This window comes from Haemorhous mexicanus, chromosome 9 (genome assembly GCF_027477595.1).
Source record: "Haemorhous mexicanus isolate bHaeMex1 chromosome 9, bHaeMex1.pri, whole genome shotgun sequence".
In the NCBI taxonomy this organism is placed as follows: Eukaryota; Metazoa; Chordata; class Aves; order Passeriformes; family Fringillidae; genus Haemorhous; species Haemorhous mexicanus.
The window spans coordinates 22,773,357-22,791,279 of record NC_082349.1 but is presented as its reverse complement, the minus strand read 5'-3'; the positions used below and the strand labels follow the sequence as shown (position 1 = coordinate 22,791,279).

Below are 17,923 nucleotides of genomic sequence, written 5' to 3'. Positions count from 1 at the left end.
CAGAATAAAACAGGTAACTTCTTATTGACATAGCAAAGCAGAGGCTGCTTGCATCTATAAAGCAGAAATAAAGCAAAGAAAAATTAATCTTTATTTGCCTTGGAACCAGACAACGAGAACACTAAAGCAACAGCATTTAATAAATATTTTTCAAATTGTATACATCTACTTAGTTGAACTCAAAGGAATTGTAAATCAATATACTTTACTCTCTTTCTATGGTGTGTGTATATATTAATTGTTTAGGTAAAAATGTGTTCATGAATATTTATTAACCAGACTCTGACCTCTGTGCATCTGGTCATAGAGATGCTAAAAAGACCCATATACAATTGCCCCATAAGCAGACATATATTCTGCTACACTAAATGAGATTTTTCCTGTTTGTCTCACCACTGGCTAAGAATTCATCTTCATATTCCATAAAGCAGGAGCAGAGGTAAGAACTTGGATTTTTGTGCTCACTTTTCAATCTTCATCCCTTTGTTATAAGGAAATTAGTCTGCTTCAGTAGCTTTTGAAGCTCAGGTTTCCTGATATTCTACTGCATGCACCCCTTCCTAGGATTTTATCTTGCAATGCAAGTGGAGGGTATATATTTTTAACAAGGGAAAAGAAGTATGAACAATTTCCAGGATTGTGCAACTTGGAAAATCAAACAGTTCCAAGGCCTTTCATAATTTTTCTTCCCTTTCTAACAGCTCTGTCCATCTTTCTCTCCTGGTACCTCTGTGACTGAACCAAGGGTCTGAAACTGTATTGTTACAGCTGGAAGTCTGAAAAATGATCTGAAAGGCAATGCAAAGCTTAGGACTTGTAGTTTACCAACTTCACTGGAAGAGCAGGAAGACAAGGGTTCTGTTGCTACCTACATTTTACACATCTAATCCACTCATTTTATCATAGGCACTAACAGCAAACACGCCCTTCTCTTGCATGTCTGTGATTCAAATCCCTGCTGCAGCCTGGGCTTCTCATGTTGTCTGTGGTCACTTGCTTATTTCAGCACTCTACTCTTCAGCTCTAAAAGGTTTCCACAAAAACTACAAATAGATAAAAGTTACAAAATCAGGCTCTCATAGCTCAGAGTGCTGTGAAATGTACATCATAGTCAGTAAAATGTGAATGAAACAGTCTGAGTTAAAATGACGGAGTGTAAAATGCCTTGTCTTCAAAATGCTCTGGATTCTTCTCTCTAATGAAGCTGTGCAATAATGGCTGACTTGGGGGAATTTGATGAGAAAGCTGCAGCCAATTCAGTCTAGACTCAGAGATGAAATAAATTAGTCTACCTGGATTTTTGGTTTTGTTTTTCTCAGAATCTTTTTTTTTTTTTCCAATTCTGCACAGTTGAAAAGGAAATTAGTATAATTTATCAATAGACTAATTTTATTCCAGTTGACTGTATTGAACTATTTTTCCTCTGGAAACGGAAAAATGTGCCTCAGATATATTCAAATATACTGTTAAAATGCATTCCTATTGTATTTATGGAGTCTATCTATGCCAGTATTTCAGCATTTATCCAGCCATCCCACTTATGCTGCCATATAATGGGTGAGATGATCAAATACCAATGAGAAATTTTCTATACCACTCTGGCTTCTCTCTATCTTGCCTTTAAAAATCACCAAATTTTCAATGAAGCTACTGAACTAACTTTAAACACATATGACTACATTTTTTTTATTCTGAAGAGCAACTTGACATGTAATTTTTTTTTATGCTTATCTTTGTAACAACTTATAAAAATCTCAGCCAGACTTCAGAGTAAGATTTAGATCTTCTGTATATGGTTAAAGAGCTTTGTAGTAATTTATGAGAGACTTCTTTGTAAGGTTAATGAGAGCAGAACTTCCTCTTGGCTACCTAAATGCTACCTACTTTAATGCTAGCTTATCTCTGATAATAAATTACATTTTAAAGTAAAAAGAATATTTCAGTTTATTATTTGGCACTGTAAACTTCAGCCTGGGGTACTTTCCAAATTAAAATTAGTGAAATTAAAGTAATTACTGGTCATACTTTGGTTCTTAATATTATTAGTTTCCCAGACTCCTGATCCTCCAAATTAGCCAGTTTACATTCTCTTTAAATAATATTTGAAATGGGATCTGGTGCTAAGGTTTGCCAGAAAACCAAGTGCTACAATATGCAGTTATTATTTTTATATCTGCTGTATCTGCTTGTTGTTTAGCATTGGACCTGTAGAGAGGTTGTATTTACAGAAGCACCCAAAGCACCTCCATCCTCAGAATACTGAATAACAACAAATTAGCATATTCTTTTCAACATTTTGACTGATACATGTCTTATCTGTGAACCTCTCAATCTCCTAGAATATTTTTAGATTGTCAAATGCTGGTGGCTAAGCTGTCACCTGAAATATTCTATTTAGGAACTGACAGTATGCATTGCCATTTAAAATATATAAAATAAGAGGGGTACACTGGCAGAATGCCCCATGAGCCTCAGTATAGGGTAGCACAGGATAGTTTCCAATTACACATGGAACACATATATTCCAATTCCAACTATTCATACATGCATCCCAACTCTGTAGGGGCTGAAAACGTAGTCATGCATTTATCATGACTCATTTATCAAACTGAGACTTAGAGTAATAAACTATTATCTCACATTTGATAGAGAAAAATTTAGCACAGAATTTACAGGACTTTTGTTTCAATTGTGTTTCTATGTTACCTATTATGCCTATATTTATTCTAGTGATAAAGGCAATTGAAGCTAGCTTTGAGGTTTCCAGATATTGGGAAATCTCTGCATTATATCTGCTGCCTTAATAAGTTACACTGGATCAAGGTGCAATAAATGAAGTTGATCAGAAGTCATGATACTGTATTGCCTGGTACTTCAATGGAAAAAAACCTCTTCTACTAAGACTGAGACCCATGAAATGAACTCCTCTTTAGGAGAAGGCAGTACTCAACATGAAAAGATGAAAATCTCTCTGCAAATTACTTAAAAAGCAGTTTATATGTGCCCCAATCCTCCATAACTGTCAGGACACTTTCTGGCTAACTTTCTTCATGTAGATTTAGTAGGTGTACAGTATTTCAATGACACATAGGGAATACAGCTCTGGCAGTAATGTACACTAGTGATGGACAATTAGTACAAATGCACTTTAGGGGGCATGGCAAGCTCACAGGTAAGACACTGGTGTTTGGCTTTCACAGTTTCATAGTTTCAACTATAGATCTGTTGGAGGTGGAGTGACTAGGAAAAGAGGAGAGCATGGCAAATAAGGAACAGAGCTGCTATTAGGGTTTTTTATTTATCTGTAAGGAAAAACACCCAAAATAATACACAATGATGTTTAATTTTTAGAGCTCTTTCTTGATTCTAATCATAGCCAGCAGTATTCCCAAAGCAGAAATATCACTAGTTAATAACAGCACTCTTAAAGGTAATAATATTATATTTCTACTATTTTTAGAGTTTTTAGTAACTAAAAATATTACGCCATTATCTTTTGGATCATATTCCAAAATTATGTACTGACCATTGTCACAAAACACGCAGGAGCATGGAATAACATTACATGAGATCATCTAATTTTTCCTTGCGTGCTTATTTCTTCTCCAAGCTACATTTTCCCTTCTAGGTGGAAAGGATTAGGTAGGATGCAAGACAATGACACCACAGGCAATACATAAAGTTAGTTTAAAAGCTTAAGTCTTTTTTTTCTGTACTCTGCTCGTTTCCCCACCTGTCCACAGGTTTACTTAGATTAAAAATATTTGTTTATTACAGGGCAAGAAATTATGGGAGCCATGCCTGATCTGGAAGGGAAAAAGTCATAAGAAGTCAAATGAAATTTGTCAGGAACTTCCCACAGACACCTTAACAAGCCTAGAAAGAAGTTTTCTGAGATTCCATTTATAGCTGAAGTGTTAAAAAGTGAAAAAGAAAAAAAAAAATTATACCACATATGCTTTTTACACATGCCCAGGAGCAGGGTAACTTTATAAAAAGGAGTGTCTTTTTAAAGTTACATATTGAGACAGTCCACATATGCAATCTGGAAACACTTAGACAACACCCCAAAATATGCCATTAGAATGCCAACAACTCTGAGAAGTAATAGAGGGCTGAATATCAGATTATAGCAATTTTCCTGAAATGGTGGGAGCTGTGCACAAGCACACGTACACAACAGGCGAGTATTTAACAGATAAATACAAAGAGAAGGAGCATTCAGCAAAGACTCAGGAAAAGACATAAACCAAAAACCCAGTACTTGACAGGAGGTGTCTCTCCTGATGCTTCCCACAGAGACAGTCTCTCCTCTCTTCCACAGATAAAGGTTGTGGAGACTCCACTTCCTCTACCAAATCATCAGGAAAAGAGTGCTGATGACATTTCCTGCTGATGACTCCTTCCAAAAGAATTGCACCTTGACACAGATCTGTCTTCATTCTCTAGTATTTAAAGCTGCTTTGGCTCCAATGATGGCATCCAGATGGAGGATAAAACATGTAGGATTTCTGAAGTAATACTTGCAGCTTAACACACGTATACAGTGCAATATATCTAACAGTGGATTGGAGTTGATTCCTTCCTTTCAAATGCAGCCTGATGCACAGACATGATTATTGTTTTACATGGAAAAAAATTACAAAATTTTCATATAAATTATAAATGTCTTATTAAGGAGTGGCAATGATTCAAGAACTCTGAACGCTTAATTGAACAAGTGCTCTAAAAGTCATTATTATCTCTAAAATGTCACCTGTCTGATACTGTTCTCTCCACAGCTAACAGGGTACACATAATTACTTACTTCATATAAATCTCAGTCTCCTTACTCAGAGCGAGCTATTAGACTTCCTGATTAATCATAAGGCATGGTTTTAATTATCTCTTCATTAGTTTTAGAAAAATTTAAAATATCAAATTTCACAATATTTTAAAAGTTTAATTCTGTCATCTTTATTCATATTAAATAACACTTAGTACTCTCTGAAGTAAAATGCTGTTCATCCATTTTATGGCTGGCAGAGTAGTTTGCCCAGTATTTAATTTTTCAGAATAATGACGTCAAGCTTTCAAAATGTGCCTTGTGTGTACTTAGAAAAATCATTTAGCAAGTGCCTTCACAATACTGGCATAGTCAATGTAAACACTATTTTTTCTCCTTAAATATAACTTCCAAATTGAATGCATAAATTTCAGATTTTGCTGGCTTTTTTGCCAGTCAGGTTATTTAAAATCCCTATAGGTAGCTGTATCAGTAAGGTGGGTCGGGACAGGTGCTGTTCTGTCATCTCATTTGCAAGTCTGACCTAGGCCTTAGAGCTGATCAGATTTAGGTGGGATATGTGGACACAATGAGGAGAGGTCTGTGTTCATGGACAGAACAGGTTGTATGGATGCCAGCAGGTCTGACAGCCAATTCCCCAACGTCTAGGGTGATACAAGAAAGCACAGTAATATTCTCAGTATTCCCAGTTCTCTCCATCTGGCCACTTCTGTCACTGTAAAGTGGCTCTGCCATCCCAGAAAGGGAAGGAATTTCCAAATGGTCAGTTCAGCTTAGCCTGAAGTCAAGTAGCAGCAGGGTGCTACACAGCTCTGTGTTCCCACTCATCTGCCTTAGAAGACATCCACCTTATAATCTTGGTAACTGTGATCTTCTAATAGCTTGTTCTTATTTGAAATTAGGAGCAAAACCTGAGGTCTTCACAACAGTCTCAGACTAGCCCTTGCTATATCCCAGCACAGTGCCCCATGGAGGCTCCTGAAATTCTCCTCTCTGCTCAGAGGTACTTCCTCCATAATCTGAAACATTCCCAGGAGCCAGCCTTGTTCTTCCTACATGAAGGGCTCTGGCTGCATCACACTGAAACCCCAACATTCTGAATCACCAGTTGAGCTGGTCACAGTGACTGCCACAATTAATTGTCTTAAATGCATTCATAATGCTGCATGAATTTAACTCACTTTGCTGTTCTTTTCTGAACTCAAACTGTGATTTGTGAACTGCCAAAAAATAGAAAAAAATGAAGGGAAAACTAATCTTTAAAATTAACTCAGTGCATTTTGATTGTTGTTTGTACCATTTAGGCTAAATTGTAGTTTTCTTGCAATCTGTGGTCAATGCTGGTACAAAAATGAATAATCATGTGGGTCACTGTTTGAATGCAGTCCTCAGTGTCAAAGAGACACAGGACATCTGCAATGGCTCTCGTGAGATTAGCTTCTCTCTGATGAGAATTTTAGGTGGGTGAAAAATCTACTTAAATTTTGATAGTCTTTATAAAATGAGGTTGACTAATCAACATCTGCCCATCACAGAGTAGCTTGCTCTACTTTTTCTGTTTGTATTATGTTCTTTGAATTACTACTGAGAGAGCAAAACAGTAATTAAAGACTGGACATTATCTACAAAAATTGCTTTTCAGAAGATATTTGTTGAACTGAAACCCCTCTGAACAATGACCAAATTCTAGACTGCTGTACACAGTGAAAACATTGCTTGCTCACTTCTCAAAAGGGTACATTGAGCTAAATATAGAGCTTAGCCTTCAGTCCCTCTGTTAGAGCTGTCTCTGCTCGGTGGTGAGAACTACAGGGCAACAGTGATACATGACCAGTGCCCTCAGCTTCTTTGGAATTTGGTGTGAAGATGAGAAACTAAATCCCATTCCAGGGTCAGGGAATGCTGTGCACCATATCAACACAAGCTGTTATTCATGAGCGACAAGTAGAACCAGAGTTTTCCATTTGCAGTGCAGCTGGTTGGGGTTTTTTTCCCATTGGCATTTGGTTCAGATTAGGTTTGGTAACCCTGGTTTTGTCTGTATTGCAGTGTTCTTGAGCCACAAGGGCAAGAGAAAGAGAGGAAAACATAAAACCTCTAGAACATTTTTGGCTATTCAGAACAATAAATGAGCAAGGCCATTTTTCAATGTTTACTCCTTATTACATATTTTAACAATCACTATGCTGTGAAGGAGGTCTGTAAGTTATGAATACAGAAAATGCCATTAACTTTAACATCATAGAAAGCTAAAGGGCAAAACACTTTTCTTTACAAAATGCCAAAGGGGTTTGACTCAGGGTACAGAATCCAGACTTTCCTGGCACAGCTATCCCCCAGTGAGGACTGTTGCTCAAACTGTGTCATTGCCCCTGCCAGGCACATGACCCTTGTGCTGGTGGCTGCTGGAGATGCAGTTATTAATGGCTAAACCTGGCAGGAGATTTGTCACACCCAGGCACAGGGGTAGGCAGCTTTCTCTTTTTTGCTACCTCAGTAGACAACTTGCACTGATCACAACCTAATGCCTTCCTTCCACATCTTCCATAGCTTGGTACGTGGCAAGACAGGCACAGAAATGACAGAGTGGGCAACCTGCTTTCCACCACAAAAATATTGCACTTCCTAATAGGTATCTCCCTAAGAGGAGACAGGATTTGTCCCTCAAGATACCTCTGAGTAAATAATAATATCACTGTTTTTATCTGTGAGGATAAACACTGGGTTTTGTCTCCTAATGACTGTTTCTGTTTTATTGCTACTTCCCACCAGGAAGTTGACTGCTAACATAATTAGCAGATGATTGCACGGGGGAGGCTGAAATCTTTAACAGCTGTTTTAAAGCATTCTGCACCAAATCTTCTATGCTGCAGAACACTTAGAGCTCTTGAATGGCATTCTCTCCAATGACACAGATTATGGGACCATGGAGTGGAGGCCTCCAGGAAGGACTTAACTTGTTCATTTACTTGGAAAGAAGGTGAAGAATCCACATTTAAAGTGTTTACTGGATTAGTATAAGCATTTGGGCATACTGTGCCAGAATTCAGATAAGATAAAAGATCACCTTTGATTGTGAAGTCTAGAAACTGAACGTATAGCACAGAAATGGTTAGCAGATTTTACCACTTTACTCTTTCTATAAAAGAAAGTGCAGACATTTCTGATGCTCCAAGTGATCTATTTCTTTGTTACAGGATAAAGGGAAGACTATGAATCAATGCTACCATTTGTTATACAAGAGTCACTATGAAAGAAAGGCAGAGTGCAGCACAGAACTTACTATTATAAAATAGTCTTAATCGTTGGGTGTGATAGAATAATAATCATAAAATTAGGAGGGAAAGAACTGCTTTAGCTCCCCATGGAGTCTTATAGAGCCTGCCAGATGTAAAGCAGTATGTGTCAATTTGCAGATGGAAAAATAAGAGCTTTAGCAATAAATCTATAATTAAGTAATGATTGAAGTACCAAGTACATTTACAAACTGTGCATCATGTTGTCCCAGAGGAGGAAAACTACTTGGTCTGTGAGAGTTTTCAAGATGAGACACTTAAATGGTTTGTGCAGTATAAAACTTCTGCTGGGATGTGCTACCAACATCTTCTTTGGACAGACCTAGTCACAGCAGCACTGAAATTAATATTTCCATATCCTTCCCCAGTTCTACAGTGTGGGCTAGTTTAAGTGGAATACAGGAACACAGAAACAATGCATATGGTAAAACACAAGTTAGAATGAGGCGAATGGCACTGCCTGCTAAAAAGCATTACTTCCTCTGCCTCCACACAGGGGTCTGATCTGTTACAGGGACCCAGTCAAGACCAATTTAGAAGGATGGTGAGTATGGAAATATATTAACAATTTACTTTCCTGGGCCTGTGCTCCTAACCCTCCCACAAGAGTGTAAACTCAGGCCTTTTGCTGCAGTAAATGCAGCAGTTCTACCAACATCAACTTTTTTCTTTATTTTTTTTTTTTTAAGCAGTGAGAAACAGCTTGGCCTGTACACACAGCAAGCTTTTTCAGGGTTTAGGAAAACTCAAACTTTTCAGCTACTACTGTGCAGAGTCTGACTGAAAGGTATGAAAGCACTTGCTCTCTTAGAGAATTTGACTGTTAAGATCTTGTGCAATTTCAATCAAAATCAAGCGTTTACATTAGAGTTTAGGCTTCTAAATCTCTTTATGGGTTTTGAAAATTTAGTTACAAGGGCAAATTAAGATAAATTTGACAATATCTGCTCAAGTCCTTTTATTTGTAGCTTCTGTTAAAGGAAAGAATTCCTGTAAGCTAACATGTTTTCTAAAATGAGGATGCCAAATTGACTAAAGTATTTCTTGAAGAAAAGAGAAGGATTATTTTGAAGAAACTGTAATAGAATTTTCTTTTAAGGAAATTATAATAGAATTTTTTACAAGTTGAATCTAGACTCAGTTGTTTTAAATCACTTGAATCAGAAATGTGTGGGCTTTTTATCCCTTTTTAGTTTAACAATCTCAGGTGATTTCCAAAAGGAAAGGCAAAGGGAAGGCTTCACTCACTAATTCACACCGTGAAAAATGACTGTTCAAGTGCCTTCTGAGATTTACAGTGGGGAGCTGTTCCTTGAAAGCCACCAGTCAACCTGACAGCCAGCAGGATACAATTGTCCAAGTGATGTGTGGAGGTGTTCTGTATTATGTGAATCTCCTTCCTTTCCAGATAGGTGGTAATGTGCATTTATGCAGAAAGCACACCAGAATGGAGGGCTGATTTTAATTTAATTCTATAAGTACTCAGTGTAAGAACAGTTCTTACACAAAGGTAAAATTTAGCTCTGTAGTTTTAAAATTAAAGTATATACTGTAGCAAAATGACTCAAATTTTAATCTCAATACAGAAGCAGGATTTGAAATGAATTTCCAGTACCAGTTAATGTTCTTGTTATATCTGTACAGAATAGAAAAAAAAATTACAGAATTGGAAAATGTAAATTTTTGTTCCATGACTGAAACTGTAAAAATATCTTGCAGCAGCACATAGAAAAGTTATGAAATCGGATGCTTTGAAGGTGGGGGTTGGACTACCCACAAGTTATCTGTTCATATTGTTTCCTTGGGCACTCCAGCTGCCAAACCATTCCTGCACAGTTCAAGACATTTTCGTCAGAGCAGGCAGAGGAGAATTTGAACAGTTCATCAGAATAAGCAGCCATGCTTCAATGGTGGGAAACATTCTGGTCTTGCTAGAATTCACTAAACCAAACACAGTTTTTATATCTTCAAGAGCTTCTAAAGAAAGGATTAAATGTCTGGGCATAAATGATTTAAGAAATGTGAGGTAAACTGTGCTCTGCAAGATACTAAAGGCCTTAATAAAAAAGCAGTGATATGGAGAGAATGTAAATGCTTTTCATTTTTAACTTGGAATTCTTTCTTTACACCTCTAGCATGCTGTGGTTTGGCTGTTTTGAAGCATGTGGTAACTATTTATGTACACAAAAACCTCTTCATTGTAGCTTTCCCAAACTTACACGGGAACCTAAAAATAAACATTCTCTTTTATCCCTCCTCTGCAGCAATTGACCAACTTCGAACGTGTCACCTCTTCACCAGGCAGGGTGTCCTCTAATTTTATTGGTGTAGCCTTTCAACACAGCTGGTAAGAATAAGGACTGATGATCAGGAGGGTTATGAAACATTTCATTGCATAGTTTACTATTGCAATCACAACATAGTGAAGTCTGGCTGAATTAACAGGTGAACAGTTGTGCTATCCACATGAGTTCCCCCTCTATTTCTGCTCATTTCCCAGCAGCCAAACCGAAAGGTAAATTTCATTATGAAGGTCAATAAACATCTCAGAATATCCAGCAAATCAAAACAGTCAGTTTCATTTTCAGATACTTTCAATAATGAAAGCAAAATGCAGATTCGCCAAGGGACATTAGCAATATTTACAGAACAAGTGAAAAAGTCAAGGATCCAATCTTCTCTTTATCCTTAGCCCAGTGCCTGGGATATTTCCAAAGCCAGAGGAAACCTGAGCCATTGCCCTACTTGCCACAAAATTCACCCACTTGACACACACACATGCTCTAGCTGCCTTGTTCTCCATATAAAATGACTGCAGTGTAGCATCAAACTTCATCTCCAGTTTTCAAAGGGAAACAGGTTCCTTTGAAAATTAAGCTTTGCAAAAACCAAAACTGGTCTTAACATCCTTTTTTTCGGAAAAAAAGGATGTTAAAGCAGCAAATTAAAGAATGCCACTAAATTATTCAAAGTAGCTTTCTTACTGAACGAAATAACTTGTCAAAGATTCAGCATGTTCTTCTGCACACAGCAACTTCTTTTATGAAAAATAATACACAATCCAATTTGGCGGTTTGTGGAAGATGACAGCCCAGAACCCATCTGCTACTGAAGCCAACTGCAAGGCTGGCTAGGAGTCTAAGCTATGAAAGCAGAATTTCTGGGGGGAGGGGACAGAAATGCAAAGCAGTGAGATGGATGTTACTGTATTGAAGAAATGCAGGTGAGGAATGGATCATGAACTAGATAGCTAAAAAAAAGAAAAGTCTGAATGAAGCTCCACTATAGAAGTCCCCAGGAAGGGGAAAAAAAAAAAATAGAAAGCTGTCTTCAAACAGGTAGATATCTAAGAATAAAATTCCTGAATGAGAGTCCTGTTACAACCAGCTAAGCATTTTAGCACATGTACATTTTATAAATTAACAGAATCAGTTAAAAGAAATAGGTGATCAAACTCTCGCCCTATAGAAACATAACCACTAAGGTTTCAAAATTGAACTATGATTATGTCAAAAATATATATTTCAACAAAAAGAGGAGAGGTCACATAATTTCAGTAACATTTGTTATTAAATACTACCATGTGACATATAATGGCAAACTATGCTATTAAAACTGATTTAGTGACACAGAATCCTAGATAAGAGGAATAATTCCATCTCCTCTCTGCTCTAAAACACCAACAAGCATCTGAAAACCAGGAGATGGATCCTATCAGCAAAAATCAAGCATTATTCCAGAAAGGGCACAAGGGAAGGAGAGAAGAGATCCCCCAAGGATAAACAGACTGGGAAGATCAAAAAGAGAATGGAACTTACACAAGACAGAGTTTGGCTGGTAAGAGACCAGAAGTTCACAGATGGAAAACCTCACACTGCAACATCACACTGCCAGAGCTGAGAGCAAGTGGAATTAAAAAGTTGCAGTGAACTGGAAACAGGCAGAAAAATATTTGCAGCATCTCAGCCAAAGTCCAATAACTAAAATGAACTATCTTGATCACGTGCAGCCTATAGTAGCTATAAGGCTACTTTAACTGTGTTCCAGTATGCAGATATTCCATTCATAGTTAACAGCCACTCAACTGAAGGGTTACAAAAACCTTTATATTGCACACTGCTTAGAATAGAATACAAAGGATGTGCTTCACCAAAACCAACCAAGAACCATTTACCTAAGAGCGCAATGAAAATAAAGCAAATATAATATATATTTGTGTATTACCAATCTTGCAAACTAGTAAGAAGCTGATCTCAGGGTCCCCATAGGTCTGCAGTCTTCCTCATTCAATATTTCTGGAAGTATGTCTAATATTCTAAATATTCCACTTGACATTATTTCTATGCAGAGCATGCATGCTTTTTCTATAATGGAGAGCAATATTCTAGCAACATAGGAAGGAATGAATACTTCAGTATTACACATGATAGCCTCCAGTTCAGAAAAGTAAGAATCTGGACAGACAAACAACAGATAATACACAAGATCTTGGTAAGAAAGGCTCTCCTTCAGTTCCAGCTGGTATCCAAAAGCACTGCTATGGTAACTTGCAGAGCTGGAGGAGAACGTGCTGCTGTCACAGCCTCATGTAAAGCATAGTCTTGCTTGCATTGTGGGGAATTCCCTGCACACCTTCCTACCACTGTGCAGCTGTGCCCAGCCTCAGCACAGACAGTGCATAAAGATCTAGAAAGCCATTTACACTTTTATTTTTCAGATTGTGCCAGAGATCTCTCTTGTAATGTTTGTTGGAATATTAATGAAATAATTAAAATTGACCATTAATTTTTCACCAGTTCTTTGCTGGAGTTTCCAAATGGTAACCATGCTCTGGGAGACTTTTGTGCTATAATTTTGCTATCAAGATTGTATTAAGGATTATTTACTTTGATTTTGTTAAGTGCACATAGACCTGAAATAAACAATAGCTAAAAGGATGCTCTGGGTTGTGCAGTTACACTATTTGCTGTTTGAGACCAGATCGTGCTTCTTCCATAGAAGGGAACTTCATGAAGTGCAAGTCAAACAACTGGCATCTGGGAAGTACCTGACAGAAGTTTAAACTAGAGACGGAAAAAGTGTTAAACCCCAGAGTGATCCAAAAAGGTATACAAAGCATATTTTGTAAATTTTAGCCGTCAAAACCCAAAACAAATAAAAGAAGTTGTTAAAATAAGAAAGGTTGTGGAGTCTTTTCCTATGCCAGTAGGAAATGAGATGCAGGTGAAAGGTGCTAAGACTGCAATTTCTAAAATCTCAAAGGATCCAAAGTAATGACTACATTACAATATACTTATCATTTTTTAAACAGTAAAAACATGCTTTGATAAGCATACTATTTAACTCTCCATTATGTAGTTACAATATTGTCATTTCCAACCAACAGCATTCATTTTTGTGACTATATTATGATGTCATTAACTATTTCATAACTGTCTGAATAAACAGCATTTGCTTAACTGCTTGAATGTAGAGCATATTCTCCTCAACAAGGGTAATATTTAGTTACATATTTGCATAATCTTGTGATCAACAATCAATAAGAATCTATCTCTCCTTGGAAAAGTAGTGAAAATCTGACGAATGTAGAACAGCATTAAAATCAAAAGTTTCTGACTGCCAAGTTAAAGACATACTCTGACAATTCAAATATCCTGAATTAAAATCTATCCAATATGTTGCCGATTTTGCTTTTCTGACATTTGACTACAAGAGTGTGATAGTACAAAGTGGACATGACACATAATTTTGCAAGATGGGATCATGTAATAGTCTATTGAGACACAAGCTTGTATAGTCCGGCAGAGTGGAATGATGCTGGTGCTGTTCATGAACGCTGTTCATTCAACATCTTGAAACTGGACCCACATGCACATGGTTTGCTTGTTTCTTTCAATGTAAAGAGCTCTTTGTTTATGATTTTACGGAAAACATTTGACTTGAAACAAACAAGTCTGTTTCTATCGGGTGTGATTAAAGACGCTGACAGACTTGAAAGAATTCATAAAGGAATAAAATCACGGCAGTTGCGTCCATGCCTAGGATCCAGGCATGGAAAGAAACTGCATGTGAAGAAGCCCCGGTATAGGACACCGAAAGCATACCGCAATTATTTGGACAAACGGGATAAGCATGTTTTGTTTGGGACGCTTTCACAGGGATCCTTACCTGCGCTGCTCCCGCCGTGCCGCGGGAGCGCTCCGCAGCCCGCGGGATGCCCCGCGCTCGCCCAGGGGCGCCGGCCCGGCTCGCCCCGGCTGCGGCGGGGCGCGGCACCGCAGCCCCGGCCGGCCCTCGCACCCCATTCCCGGCGAAGTTTCCCCGGGGCCGCGCTCGCTCCGGCGGGCGGAGGTGCCCTCGGGGCGCGCTGCCCGGCCCCGCCACCCCGCCGGGGACACCGCGCCCGCGCTCACCTGTCGTCGCTCTGCCAGCCCTGGTCGCCCAGCAGCAAGTCCCGAAAGCGGTACCGCGGCGGCAGGGGCGGCACCTCGCTGTCCAGGTCCACCATGCTGCCCGGAGCGGGAGGCGGGGGCCGGCCGGGAGAGAGGGGAAGCCCCGCCGCGCCGCCCGAGGAGCGGCCGGACCCGCCCGGGCGCGTGGGGGGCAGGAGCGGCGCGGCGGCAGCGGCGCGGGGCGGGCTGGCCCCGCACAAAGGCGCGGCGGGGCTGTCCCCGCGGTCCCCGGCGGCTCGGCGGGAGCCTCTCGCCCCCAGGAGCCAAGTCCCGCCCCGGGGGGAGGCAGGTGGCGGCGGGCGGCGGCCTCGGCGGCGGCGCGACCGCCCCCCGCCCACGCCCACCCTCGCAGCGAGCGGCGAGCGCGCCGCCGCGGCCCACAACAAAGGGCCGTGCTGCGGCCGGGCCGGCGGCACCACACCGGGCTCCGCAGCTGCCTCACCCCCCGAGCAGCTCCCTGCCTCCTCCCCTCCTCCCGGGGCTGCTTCAGGGGTGCATCTTTGTAGGCCCCGAAACGTGAGGAACGGGTGTCTTACCTCAGGTAGCGCCCGCAGAGCCCGCTGTGTTAGTGCCCGTGGGGTCATTGGGCACGGCTGGGGCTGCCACCGCCTCCCTCGCCCGCTGCCCGCCGTAACCTGGCACACCTGGTCACAGCCAGCTCCTCTGGAGCGCCGGGTGCGAGCCCGCCGGGCGTTCCGTCAGTTTCTGACTCTGCTTAATTGCTCTTGGACCTAGCAGGTGGTGCGGGCCCTGTAAAAAAGAAAAACCACAGAGAAGTTGAGCTATTCCCATAGTCGAGATTTGCAGGTAATGCCTGTGAGTGTGAGACACTCTAAAAGTACTTTAGACACGCAGGATCAGCCCAAGTATGGTAGCCTGGAGTGTATCGCATAGCAATGTGCCCTGCTGAGAATCCAGCTCTGAGCTCCATGCTGTGATACAAAGATTTCCTCAGGTAACCAACAGGTAGCTCAATTCAGGACTCAGATTGTCTCTGCTGTTGTTACAGTCATTGCATCTTTCCTTGCTTCTTTAGCACAGCTTCGGTGATTGCTGTTTCTTTAGAGAGTTGTGGTGTAGACTCCCTGTAAAACGCTGGGATCACTGGAGTATGATGCTTACCCTTTTTCACAGCTTGCTGCACTCAGCATTTACAATGTGCTTCTCAGAAAGCCTTGTTAGGTGAAGCAAAACAGATGTATGTGGCAAGAGTTCAAAGGTAACTTGTTCTTTGCTTTGGCTGATATCGGAAATAAGTAAAATAGTGAATTATTCTGCATCTGCATTCTTGCCACTTTTACCATGCTGTGTTCTGAAGTCACAGTTCTCTAAAAGTCTAATTTTAAAAAAGTCCAGGATCTTTCTTCAGAATATTTGTTGTGTGCTGCCCGCTTTATTCTTTATCACCTGCTTCCCCAGCTGAAGGGGTTCTCTCTTGTAAGAAAACATTGTTTCCTTTCCCTGCCTATCTTTCATCTCACCAAAACATTAGGTGGGGTGAAGCCTGTGTGTACAATGTTTTGTTATAAAAGCAAAGCAGTTAAGCTGACTTTCTGAAGTCTATGAATCCTAGACTGGCTGAGAAATTAATGGTGTTTCTACTCTATCTTCTAGCAGCCTCATTAATTTTTCCACCTGAGTTGATTAATTTAACATGTGTTTTCATACTTGAGGAGCTAAGTAGCAGGAGAAGCTTTTGCTCTTTTTCTACCATGGAAATGCACTTCAGACAGGTAATAGCTGAGTGGGAAATGAGCAACCTGGCGAGCAGTTGAGCAGAGCTAATAGAAAACAAACTCATTACTGAGGCTATAGTCATGTAATTTATACAGATGCTTAATTCTGTGCTCCCAAGTAATAGGAACTCTTTGCAATGTAAAATGAGTTTTTACATGTCTGACAGTGTGATGCCTGATCCCCCTGAAAAGCTCTAAGTGTATAAAATTGGGCAGAAAAGAGGTTTTAGTCAGCTAAATCCAATATTTTGATTAGTAACTCAAAACACTTGGGCAGCTTTTGTCTTCAAGCAGAGGAGACACTGAGTCATCTGCTTGGAGACAGGTGCTGCTTATGAGCCATTACACTGGGTCACTGTGCTCAAGCCAGGTGTTCCTTGTTAGGTGTTTGTGCTGAAGACAAGCTGTGAGCCACACTCGGGAGCAAATGTAGGTTTGTGCTTTTGGGATGGTTCTGGCCCTGAGAAATGTCAGAAGCATCTGTGACCCTGACTTGGGGACTGAAAATAGATTTAATGGTTCCATCCTTTTTTGTTTGTCAGAGTGGGTGCAGGTGGGTAGCTCTCAGTAGTTGACTCTGAAGTCTGAGAAAGAGAGGGCATTTAAGAACTGTGTATCTGAGTTTACTGCTAGTGTCTGGGTTTAAATCCTGGATCATACTCAGCTACAGAAAGAACAAAAAGAAGTATTTGGCCTTTCTTTTTAGGTTACCATATTTTGGATGGCATATAGGTAAAACAGATTGAAGCAATGCAGATGGCTTCTGGACTTCTTGAACAATTGGGGTGTATATGGAGAGAAACACGGGTTATTAATACTGTTCTTAATTCAAGATGTTCTGCCCTTCTATCTAAATCTGAATTATGCAGTCTTCTGTAATAAAGTAAATCAGATTACCAGGTTAGGTTTTGCTATTTTGCTCAAAATGCTTGCAAGATTCTCTTCATAATTAATCAATTTGATTACTGACGCTCATTGGGACATTCTTTAGTGATGGTATTGATACCTAAAATTATTCAGGTAAAACAAAGCCAAACTTTATTAGAGTTGGAGAAGCATCTTGGCCATGATAAACTGCTCTTTTTCAACTTCTAAATGTGTTGCTGGTCACCTGAGGTGCTGAAATAGTCCTGTCCTGCCAGACACAGTTCTGCCCTGTTCCCTCCATTGATGCTCCAATGTCTACCATGGCTCAGAGACTTGTCCTCCCCAGATGATGAGCTTATCCCCCCCAACCATTGTTTTATTCTCCTAAATATTAGTCTGAGATTTGGGGAAGAAAGAACACCGGTAAATACAATTTTTTTGACAAAAGGGTGAAGAAGGACGAGGCATCAATGCACAGTAGCTTGTATTTATTATCCTTTCAAGGAAGATAGTCTGGTATTGTCTGGATGGCATTTGGGTAACTCATGCACAAGGCACTGTAAAGTGTAATCTGGGCAGAAGTGGAAAATGGTCACTGGAAATTCCCTCTCTGCAAAGTTTGTGTGTTTATTTTTTATTTGCCTGATAGTGTTACTAAAGGGTTAGGCAGACTGAAAAATTGGTTGGCTTAAAAAAAAAAAAAATCAAGCTCATTTTGAGGTTTTTTCCCAAGTCTCATTTTTAAAAAATTTTCTTCCCCAAAATTAAGAAGTATCTGGATGTTTG

The 17,923-nt window shown here is 40.1% G+C and overlaps 1 protein-coding gene across 9 annotated transcripts in view; it reads right to left on the bottom strand.

Moving 5' to 3' along the window:
- KCNT2 (potassium sodium-activated channel subfamily T member 2) overlaps positions 1-15,215 on the bottom strand; it is a 115,358-nt gene extending 100,143 nt beyond the window's left edge. The window contains exon 1 of one of the 9 annotated variants that reach the window (XM_059854482.1): positions 15,071-15,215. Coding sequence is in view for 8 of the 9 variants with exons in the window: in XM_059854479.1 (XP_059710462.1) it covers positions 14,496-14,590 (95 nt within the window). In the remaining variant the exon portion in view is untranslated. Of the gene's footprint in view, positions 1-14,495; positions 14,738-15,070 lie in introns of those variants that run through there. The other 8 variants (XM_059854479.1, XM_059854481.1, XM_059854475.1 and 5 more) reach the window with 8 other exon arrangements.
- Positions 15,216-17,923: the final 2,708 nt, after the last annotated feature.